The sequence below is a fragment of the Gasterosteus aculeatus genome, chromosome 7 (genome assembly GCF_964276395.1).
Source record: "Gasterosteus aculeatus chromosome 7, fGasAcu3.hap1.1, whole genome shotgun sequence".
NCBI lineage: Eukaryota > Metazoa > Chordata > Actinopteri > Perciformes > Gasterosteidae > Gasterosteus > Gasterosteus aculeatus.
The window spans coordinates 31,909,139-31,920,040 of record NC_135694.1 but is presented as its reverse complement, the minus strand read 5'-3'; the positions used below and the strand labels follow the sequence as shown (position 1 = coordinate 31,920,040).

Genomic DNA, 10,902 nt, shown 5'->3' with positions numbered 1-10,902 from the left:
GACGGACCCAGAACGTCTAACACTTTATTTACATCTTTATTAATCATCGTTCAGCGTCACTCGATGCTCGAGCAGCACAAAATGACAAATTGAGGGACACAAAAAAGTAAAAGGAAACTCGCAACAACAAAGCGACAGCAGTGGGAGGAGGGGAGGGGGGGGGGGACACGGGGAGCGGAGCAAGTGACGGTGGACAAAGGTAGGCGGCCTGCAGAGAGGCGACGCAGTGACACCAACAAGGACAAACAAACACGCGTGTGAACTAGAGCTCCGTGCTCGGGGTCCAGCTGAGAGAGGACGAGGTTCCTCTCGGGTTCTCTTCAGGTCGTGGCACCTCCTCGTGGATCGGGACCGGTCGTTTCCCCGCTGTCGTCGTAGCAACCGTGATACATCTTAAAAAGCACAACAAAAAAAACAAAAAAACCTCACTCCGCTCAGTACGGAGTCCAGGAGAGCGGCTCGGAGAACACTGGGACCTGCTGGTCATCGGAGCCCCCGTCTGCAAAATAAAGAACTCCTGCATTCAAAACCCAACACGTTTACACAGTGAGGTCTCAGTACGCTACCAGTTAGCTCACCAGGGCCGCCGTCGGCCTCAAGCAGGAGGCGGAGCCAGTCAGTCATGTGGTCGCTAGTGGTCAAGGGCCTCCTGAAAGAGCAGCCGAACCCAGGTGGAGAACGAGGAGTCCTGGAGCTGCTCTCGGCCTCCTGCGACGAGACAAAGGGGATCCAACGGTTTCATCAACGCGTGGATCCATCCGCCGCAGAAAATAGTCCCAAACAAAGTCACTGGTTAGTAAAACCTCTGCAACGCCAAAGGAAGCATCGGAGCACCTCTGCTAAAGAACCTACGAGAGCAGGGCTGTCCCTCATTTAGGTTAGACCGCTGAAGGTCTACGGCAGGGATGCCCACACCGCTTCAGCTCGCAAGCTACTTTTGATGATTTGTTGCATTTGTGTTCTTGTTGTTAAATAAAAAGGTTTGTTTACCAAACACAGTCTCGTCAGTCAGAAGCATAGAAACGCAATTCATTTCTTTCTGTAATTCTCGCAATAGCGAAGTCACCCGGGGGGGCCGCACCGGACCCGTCCCGCTGGGAGTACTAGAGGAAGCAGCTGATTGGCCACGTGCGTGTGGTGTTCGGGTGTTACCGGAGACAGTGGGATGTTCCAGGGTCCCGGCAGCTCCAGAGACGACACAGAGGAGGCTTTAGAGGCTCCTGGAGTCTCCTTCTCTCTCTGCTTGACTCCTCCATCCTCACACAGGTCAGAGGTCATCTTCGCCAGCTGGCCCTGTCTGGAATCAGATATATATATTTATATTTTTACAAACAAGACTAGCCACCAGAATAAAAGCCTCCTCTTAAAATACTGAAACACAACCAATACCAATCTGTATTACTCAAGTATGTATTAGAGATGTAACACTATAAAGTCCACCCACAGCTGCTCCACCGGGTCCTGGACGTTGGGGCCGTCACTCAGCGGGTCCCACAGGTGAAGCGCTCGCCTCCACAGACGCACCTGCATGTCCCAGGAGCGCCGGCTGTACTTGCGATACTTGTTGGGCGTGGAGGGGTGGAGCTTAGCGTCCCTCAGGTGTCTGAGGAGGCGGAGTCAGATGTTTAGCTGTAGGCTGGATTAGAATAGTCAAAAAACGTCTGCCCCTAACGACTCAATCCTGACCTGGTAAAAAACGTCACTGGCTCAAGGAAAGATGGTTAGGAGAGTTGATGAGGAGTTAGGAAAAGACAAGGCGGACCAAGTAAAACATTACACATCACATGAGCGTTATTTCTCCTGAACGGACCAATGATACGTCACTTTAAACATTGTGGGGCGACGTGATCTGCTTTGGTAAAGGATGGTGCAGTGGTTCATCTGCTAAATGAGCGGAGTAAGGAAGCACGGAGGCTCCTTAACAGGAGAGAACACGCTGCTTCACCTCTTCCTAAGAAGAAAGACTTCCGATCCACCAAACATAATAACTAATTACATTAGAACATTACAGCCTGTGGTCACTTCCTTGTGAAACCCTGAAGGACTTACTGAGGTCACCAGGTCGAGTGTGAGGTCTTTAGAAGAAGGGATGAAGGGACAGCACGCACTTTTTAATGGAGATTTGAAATAAAACATTTCATTTTAAGCTTTTTGTAGGATTATTCCCATGATGTTTAGTGTTTACAACTTGAGGGGGGGGGCAGTAGTCGGGCAAATGGACTCGCGACATATTAATGTCAGTGTGCAACTGCTGTGTGTGGACAGATAACAATTTTCTACAAGCTGCTTTTAATGGGCTCTAATAGCACTTTTATTGTGAAAAGCCGGCCTCTCACCTGGGGACCTGCTGCAGGTAGTTCTGGTAGCCGATGGTGTTCTTGCCGTACTGGATCTGCTTCTGTCGCCGCTTCAGAACCGCGCCGTTGGTCTCTGTGTTGGCCGGGTCCGGGAGGACCGGGTAGCAGTAAGCGGACCTGGTGTGGGGGGGTTACACTGAGGTCAAAGGTTATAATAATGATTCACGTCACAAAGAACACGAGGTTCTCTGAACGCCTCCTTTCATCACAAGTTGTGTTCACTGACCTCTTGTGGTCCAGATCGTCCGTCCCCACGGCAACGCTGCTGGTTGACACTTTGAGAATACAACGCTCCAGGATGGACGGCCTGCGGGGAGGGGGGGCGGGCAAGACCAGACCAGTTCAGACCTCTATTGCCTGAAGGCAGTTTCAGTTTGGCGTCTTCACACTGAATTATAAAAACAATTAATAATGGCTTCTAGTCCGCATGCTACGCTACGCTACGCTACGCTACTAAGAAAAAAGGACAACACGTTGAACCTGCAGGCTTTGTTGCTGGCAGCTCGCTCACGTCCTCGCAGGCCGCTGATCGCTGGGGGAGACGGGGCTGCAGACACGTTACTGGGAGGACACAATAAGCACAAGGAGGGGGGCACAAGTACAACAAGGGGGGGGGCACAAGTTTTTCAATGCTGCATTGAGCAAATTTACATTAAAGGGACATTAATAAATGTTGATTCATCAGCTGGAATAAATACAGAGAATCTATATGGAAGTAATGAAGTACTTTTACTTAGTTCCAGTATCAGCTATATTATTCTTTTATCCTCTTATGTACTTGAAAGGCAGAACTTCAGCTTTAACCAAAGTGAGTATTTATACTCTGTGGTATTGATTCCTTCAACGCAGTCAGAGATCAGAGTACTTCTAATACACCGATGATGTCATTGGGAGTCTCACCTGACCAGACTGTCGAAAACAGAGCTGCAGCCGGGGAGGAGCCAGGGCTCGGGGGCGGAGCCTCCAGGGGCCCCGGTCAGCAGCGGCTCTGGAAGGCCGTCCCACATGGCGGCCGACCAGCCCCTCGCACAGGACCAGGAGCCGAGGCAGAGACTGAGGACAAGGAGCCAGAAACCGGCCGTCACTGTCGCCAAACCGCTGCATGGAAACCAGGTTCCCCATGACCCACTTCACCACGTGGACCCGGACCAGACTTTGAATAAAGTTGTTTTAAACATTTTGGTTCCCGACTCTTTTAATGACGTTAAGCAACTTGAAGGTTAGACTTCTTTTTGCCCCTTCACAATTAAAGCCCTCCCTTAGTTGTAAATTTGAAGCTTTTACTGTGAAAAACACCTTTAAGTGAGGTTGAGAATTAATTTAGTTAGAAAGTGAATCCTCAACTTATTTCAGATATTTTGGTAGGTATTCTATTATTACATTAAATCATCATTTGGGGTTTTAAGTTCCACAAGAAAAAGCTGCATTACTTGCCTCATTTATACAAATTCAGAAAGTATCTATAAAACAAGTTATTGGAAAAGTTGAATAAACGCCCGATATATATAATATTTACTACAAACACTTCCTATCCTTCAGGAGAACGTAGTCAGAATCAGAATAAACATTTTCAGGCCCGAGTGCAACTGCAGGTGTAACACAAACCAATGAGGAGCCTGACAGGCAAACACACCTGAAAACGCATCACTTAATTGATATCACGCAGATGACATTTCACCCTCATGTACATTTCAAACACAATCCATATTGGAACAGATGTTATGAATATAAAACTCATGCAGAAATTCTTCTCTGGTGTTTACAGACTGAAGATATCAGGAATCAAACATTCAAATAAAACCCATTAAGCAGAAAGATGAAACGTGATTGCGGACCGGTGGGTTCGGGATCGTGATGCGCCGTGAGCGTGCGTGTGCGTGCGTGCGTGTATGTGTGTGCGTGTGCGTATGAGTGTGCGTGTGTGTGTGTGTGTGTGTGTGTATGAGTGTGCGTGTGTGTGTTTCCGGTCGCAGCTGCTCACCTGGAGGAGCGCAGCGGGCTGTGAGCTTCCACTCCGCGGCTTGACATCATCGCTCTTTGACTCTGGCGGGTGCGGACGCCATTGCTCCGCCTTCACGGCTCTTTAATGAGCCGCACCTGAGGGGCGGGGCCTGCTGCCGCCGCGTGACTCACCTGGGCCGCTTCCGGTCCGCCGGACGAGAAAGAGCGAAAAGTTTTTTCACAGGAAGGTTTTCAGAAATTATAATAAAAATACAAAGTACTACAGCTGTCAAAAAGTAAAAATGAACAATACAAGAACCACAACTGTGTACAATATATAAACATGATGTATTACTCAGTACTTCCAGATCATTTTGGCAAAGTACCACACAGTAACTTTAAAAAAATTAAAACATAAAAATATTAGATTAACTCTAATCAATAGCAATATGAAATCAGTTAAAAGTAAACGTTTACTGAGGAATCATTAGCATAGCCAGCTATCGTTAGCACATCTCGACCTATGCGACGTACTAACAGAGCGATGGTTAACGTAAAGTTAATCAAACACAAAGTTACTCCAATCCCGTGAAGCGAGATGGCTTCGCTGCAGATGCATTCATAGGTACAGTCCGAGGCCTGATGTTACTGTTGTGAAAAGCCTCTATCGGTGGTTGTTTACTTGACTTGTTGTCCATTGTGTCAGTTGTATGCGCTTTAAACTCGCTCACCTCGCCGCTACGTGTCTCCGCTCCAGCAGGCGGCGCTGTGTCGCTCAACAAAGACTCTGCGACAGGCCGTAAACCGTCACTGAGAGGACAAGATGGCGTCCGGCAGCGGGGTGAGTTCCTGGTCGCGTCTGTGTCTAGTGTTAAAACATGACGTTAACGTGACGTCCCGCCACTTTGACTCCGGTCCAAGTGGGTCCATTACTCTGACCCGGTACCGGCTCACACCGACTTCATTAAAACGGGGTTCTAACCCGCTTTAAAACGGCTCTTTAGCCAACGGCTAACAGCTAATAGCATGAACGGAGACAACAGTGTTTACGTTTCCGGTTTTGTCGAAATCATTGTTAAACTCGTGTTTATGAATGCCGTGAAATCGTACACCGTTAGTCTCTGTTTTTATTCTTCATCATCTTTTTATCCGCTAAATGTTAGCGTCCTCTCCGCTAGCGGTTAGCTGCTTTAAAAGTCGTCCGGCCACATTCCTTCACAATAAAGGCATCTAACTAAGAATGTAGATGACAAACAGTGATGTGATCAGCACGAGGGTGACAGAACCGGACCGCGCTGTTAGCACTTGGACGTTCTCTGGGGCTCTTATTTTGTAGAGCCTGTCTACACTAACTGATGCTGTTTAGTTTAACAGATGTTTTATGATCAGGTTCACAATAAAAGCCCCACGTCTGTTGCATTATGGAGCCAAATCCAGGTCAAAAGTTTTGTTCATTTGAAAATCAAATATGAACCTGAAAGTTAATGTATTCAAGATAAAAATAAGTGGACGAAAAATATTTTCGTGACGAATATTGTTCTGACTCAGCTCTACATTTTTTTAGAATTTTTTTTTTTTACAATCTTCACTTGTAGATATTTTTTGATGATTCACTGTATTATATTTTTCGATGGCAGATTTTATATTTTCAGATTCAAAACTTCAACAACAAAACGTTAACTTTCAGGTTCACATTTGTTTTTCAAATGAACAAAACTTTTGACCTGGATTTGGCTCCATATTGCATCAGCTGATCTCATCACAGTTTATACATCTTCATCCAATATTTTAAATGATTCCTTTAATAACACAAAAATAAAACATGTGGAGCCTAACTCATCTTTAATATGTTAACCTACCAAAACACCTTAACGTCGTCTTCTCTGTTTCCCCGGACTCTTCTTCTCCTCTTGTAGTCCAGTAAGAATGACTTCCGCAGGAAGTGGGACAAAGATGAGTACGAGAACTTGGCCCAGAAGCGTCTGTCTGAGGAGAAGGACCGGGAGAGGAAAGATGGTGAGGACGCCCATGTGGTTTGAGCGTCTCCCAGCCTGGCTCTTTTGGTGACAGGAAGTGACATCACAACGGTCTGCTTGTGTTTCAGGCAAAGTGGCTCCGCCGGTCAAGCGGGACCTCCTGCGTCACCGTGACTACAAGGTGGACCTGGAGTCCAAATTGGGAAAGACCATCGTCATCACCAAGACGACCCCCCAGGCCGAGATGGGCGGGTACGAACACACGTCACCACTGCTAGCTGCAGTCTGTAGGCCACGCCCCCTCCCGTTGATTGGCTGTGTCTTCTTCTCTTGCAGGTATTACTGTAACGTCTGTGACTGCGTGGTCAAGGACTCCATCAACTTCCTGGACCACATCAACGGGAAGAAACGTGAGCGACCGATCCCATCGCTGCGCTTGTGTAACTGTGTAACTGTGTGTTACTGTGTGTAACTGTGTGTAACTGTGTGTTACTGTGTGTAACTGTGTGTTACTGTGTTCCTGTGAGCAGACCAGAGGAACTTGGGGATGTCGATGAGAGTCGAACGTTCGTCTCTTGATCAGGTGAAGAAACGTTTTGAGGTGAACAAAAAGAAGATGGAGGAGAAACAGAAGGAGTACGACTTTGAGGAGCGCATGAAGGAACTGCGAGAGGAGGTGAGGAAGAGGAGAGACGAAGATGAAGAGGTTGAGCAGGAGAGAGGGAGCGATGGAGTTAAGAAATAAGAGATGGTGGGGGAGGGGGATAAGCGATAGTGGAAGAGGACATGGAGATACAATATGAATATTGATGCAGGAGATGGAGTTTTGTGTTGTGACGCTCCTCTCTGTCGTCAGGAGGAGAAGGCGAAGGCCTACAAGAAGGAGAAGCAGAAGGAGAGGAAGCGGCGGGCGGAGGAGGACGTGGACCTGGAGGAGGATGACGAGATGGCGGCGGTGATGGGGTTCTCTGGCTTTGGCTCCTCCAAGAAGAGTCACTGACACTTCCTGGAGGCGGAGCAACCACAACCAGACTGTAAAGACAGGAAGTCATGCTTTTAATTTGGTAGTCTCTTATTTCCAGAGACGTGACGGACAAAATAAACCTTCAAGTTCATGCTGATGAAAAAGTTAAGTTTTGATACAAAAATGATTAGTTGTTAAGTGAATTATTAACATTGAGAATTGTGTCTTATAATCCAGAAAAGTATCTTAGAAGTGAATTATTCAAGTTGTTAGTATCTCAGTTCCATTTTTTGTTGTAAATAAACCGTATTTTTTGTTTTTAATTGTTTCTCGGGTCCAGAGTTTGTTCACCCAGAGATGAGGGAAACTCTGGCTTGTTTCACAAAGGGAGGTGACTAAAGCTCCGGGTCCGTCACCATGGTAACTAAAGCTCAGGCTCAGTCTCCATGGTAACTAAAGCTCCGGGTCCGTCACCATGGTAACTAAAGTTCCGGGTCCGTCACCATGGTGACTAAAGCTCAGGGTCAGTCACCATGGTGACTAAAGCTCAGGGTCCGTCACCATGGTGACTAAAGCTCAGGGTCCGTCACCATGGTGACTAAAGCTCAGGGTCCGTCACCATGGTAACTAAAGCTCCGGGTCCGTCACCATGGTAACTAAAGCTCCGGGTCCGTCACCATGGTGACTAAAGCTCAGGCTCAGTCTCCATGGTAACTAAAGCTCCGGGTCCGTCACCATGGTAACTAAAGCTCAGGGTCCATCTCCATGGTAACTGAGCCTGTGAACATCACCTGGTCGGGAGCAGGTTTTCTTTCTCCTTCCACAGGCTCCTCCCTCTGACAGCAGCCCAGCCAATCACACAGCGCGCTTTACTTTCCTCATTCATTCATTCACTCTGTATCAGTTTACACATATGAACTAAATTACATTACATTACAGGTCATTTAGCAGACGCTTTTATCCAAAGCAACTTACATTACACTTTAAACCCATGGCTTTTTCACAGAAACGTAACTTGCCTCAGTGTGAAGTGGAGATGATCATTGGGAGGTGGGAAGGAGAAGTAAGACGCTCTTTGGAGGACACAGTGTGGATCACTGATGCCAACAAGGCACCACAGCAACGCTGCAGCCTCACGACCTCGGACCCAAATAAAAAAAAAGTGGTCTGACATCAAAGTGGATGCAAAAAAGCGCTTAGCTGCACTACAGCGTGAATCCTTCCATGTGCCACGTCTCCTAAGAGCGCGAGATCAGCCATCAGCGTCATTACGCATTGTGACGGCATCGTGGCGTTTTATTACCGTCCGTCTGATTCCTTCTGACGAGCAACAGTTGTGTTTAGAGGATGAATTGTTGATATTATTGCAGAACATATTTCACTTTTCTTTTTGTAAATGTGTTAATTAGTATTTGTTTTACGCTGCAGATCAGACGGGTGTTTGTGTTCTTTATGAGGCAGTGTTGTCATTTCTTTTACAACAGTCTAGTTTTACACACTTTCACACACGTTTGCGTGTTTCTTGCGTTGCCGACGGTTCTCATTTCACCCGTTCTGTGCGCACGCGTGGGTCCGAGCTCGCGTGAAGCACAATTTCTCCGTCATGTTTGCTTTTCATAAATACCAATTATTGCGTAGAGCGACGTCTGCCTTCTGTTTATAAATGAGGCCCAGATGACTACTTGTTTGAACGCTATCGTTTTCCTTCACAGTCCATCAAATATGTCCATGACCTCACGCGTCCTCATAGAAGTAACGTCCCCATGGTGGACGTGCTCTCACATACGAGCACATTCTTTGTGTAGTATCACGTGTTTCCCTTTACAACATTAGAATATCAGTAAAGCTGCTGCATGCAGAGCCGTGAGAAACGTCTTTTAAACCTTTTTGTTGGACACAAACCAGTGAGACGTTAAGGAGGAGTCCCACAGGACGCACCTGAAGGACACATTACAGGTCCAACACCATCGTACAGCTTATACCAGTGATTAAATATGAGCCTGTGTGTGTATTTCCAGCCTGTGTGTAGTGCACTCTAACAAACAGAGGGAACTAGTCAAACGTATGGATTATGATTAGTGTACATTAAATATTAACTGACACTATATTAGAACTTACACCGTTTCTCTTTTGCTGCAGCTGCTTTTCTTTCTAATTACGGGTTCATACTCGTACGCTTACATTAATATGTGCAGCTCAATAGGGGTGAATGTATTGTTTGTGGTTGTTGCCATGGTAACTCGCTCATTCATGCTGCCTTCATACTGGTGCAGCCGCTCAACTCTGAGTCAACCTACTCGAGATGATCGAACCAGCTCTGAACAGCTGTTCTGACACCAGAAACTCAGAGTTTGTTAAACCTCCGACTTGAAACGGACCCCTGATCTACGAGCTCAGTTTGTCAGTGAATGCATCACTAAACACTGACGTGTTTCTGTGTTGCCTTCATGGACGGCCTGTCAGATGAATCTACTTGAAGAACATGTCTGCTGTTAGATCAGGAAGATTAAGAGATTATTTGAGGGGGCACTAGGACCCAGGGGAGCTGAGTATACAGTAGTGTTGGCCCCTCCCTTATTTCTTATTTCTTTGCATGTTTGTCACACTTAAATGTTTCAGATCATTAACAAATTTAAATGTTAGACAAAAATAACAAGTAAACACAAAATGCAGTTTTTAAATGAAGGTTTTTATTATTGAGGGAAGAAAAAAATCCAAACCTGTGAGAACAAGTCATCCCCCCGTTAAAACATGAAAGAACTGTAGTTTATCACATCTTTGGAAAGCTGAGGTCAATTTCTCAATGAAGAAGTGGCTTAAATAGGACCTGACAACGTGAAGAAGACCAGACGATCCTCAAAGGCTGCGATCCAAAGAAATTCAAATGAGAAACAAAGTCATTGAGATCATCAGTGTGGAAAAGGTCACCAAGGCATTTGTAAAGCTTTGGGTCTCCAGCGAAGCACAAACAGTGGTGAACCTTCTCAGGAGCCCCACGACTCATCCAAGAGGTCACCAAAGACCCCAGAACAACATGCAAAGACCTGCAGGCCTCACGGGGTCCATGACTCCACCAGAACAAAGAGACACAAACGGCAGAGTTCCAAGACGAAAACCACTGCTGAGCAAAAAACATCAAGGCTCGTCTCAGTTTAGCCAGGAAACATCCTGACGATCCCCAAGACCTCTGGGGGAAAACTCTGGACGGACGACACAAACATTTATCTTTTTGGAAGGCGTAAAAGTAACCCTTCAGAACAGGAACCTCATACCAACAGTAAAATGTGTGGTGTGACGGTCTGCTGCTGTTTTGCTGCTTCGGGACCTGGAAGACTTTCTGTGGTAAAAGGAACCATACATTTTGCCGTTTACCAAAAAGTCCTGAAGGAGAAGCCATCTGTGTGTGACCTCAAGCTGAAGAGCACTTGGGTTCTGCAGCAGGACAACGATCCGAAACACACCAGCAAGTCCAAGAAAATCCAAATGAAGTCTTTCAGTGGCCTCGTCAGTCCTCACCGGAATCCGATGGAGATGCTGTGACGTGACCTCAAAACGGAGGTTCATGCTCAAACGGTTCTGCAAAGACGAGTCCACAGTTCCTCCACAGCTGTAAAGACTCATTGCCAGTTATCGCAAACGCTTGATGGCAGTTGTTGCTGCTCAG

The 10,902-nt window shown here is 46.7% G+C and overlaps 2 protein-coding genes across 3 annotated transcripts; one reads left to right on the top strand and one right to left on the bottom strand.

Annotated features, from left to right (window-relative positions):
- Positions 1 to 10: 10 nt before the first annotated feature.
- Positions 11 to 7,306, bottom strand: slbp2 (stem-loop binding protein 2). Of its 2 annotated transcripts, XM_078107089.1 has the most exons (11): positions 6,158 to 7,306; positions 5,030 to 5,163; positions 4,339 to 4,498; positions 3,258 to 3,410; positions 2,838 to 2,918; positions 2,584 to 2,664; positions 2,337 to 2,474; positions 1,445 to 1,603; positions 1,153 to 1,297; positions 579 to 708; positions 11 to 499 (listed from the first exon to the last, which is right to left on the bottom strand). In XM_078107089.1, exons 3-11 carry the CDS (start codon positions 4,386 to 4,388, stop codon positions 435 to 437), a joined length of 1,002 nt encoding a protein of 333 aa, XP_077963215.1. In that variant the 5' UTR covers positions 4,389 to 4,498; positions 5,030 to 5,163; positions 6,158 to 7,306; the 3' UTR covers positions 11 to 434. The 2 variants fall into 2 exon arrangements, with proteins under 2 accessions (XP_077963215.1, XP_040037620.2); XM_040181686.2 differs by lacking the exon at positions 6,158 to 7,306 and having other exon boundaries at positions 5,030 to 5,526.
- zmat2 (zinc finger, matrin-type 2) lies at positions 5,024 to 7,561 on the top strand. The gene is made up of 6 exons (XM_040181687.2): positions 5,024 to 5,139; positions 6,215 to 6,314; positions 6,403 to 6,526; positions 6,611 to 6,684; positions 6,805 to 6,950; positions 7,131 to 7,561. Exons 1-6 carry the CDS (start codon positions 5,122 to 5,124, stop codon positions 7,272 to 7,274), a joined length of 606 nt encoding a protein of 201 aa, XP_040037621.1. The 5' UTR covers positions 5,024 to 5,121; the 3' UTR covers positions 7,275 to 7,561.
- Positions 7,562 to 10,902: the final 3,341 nt, after the last annotated feature.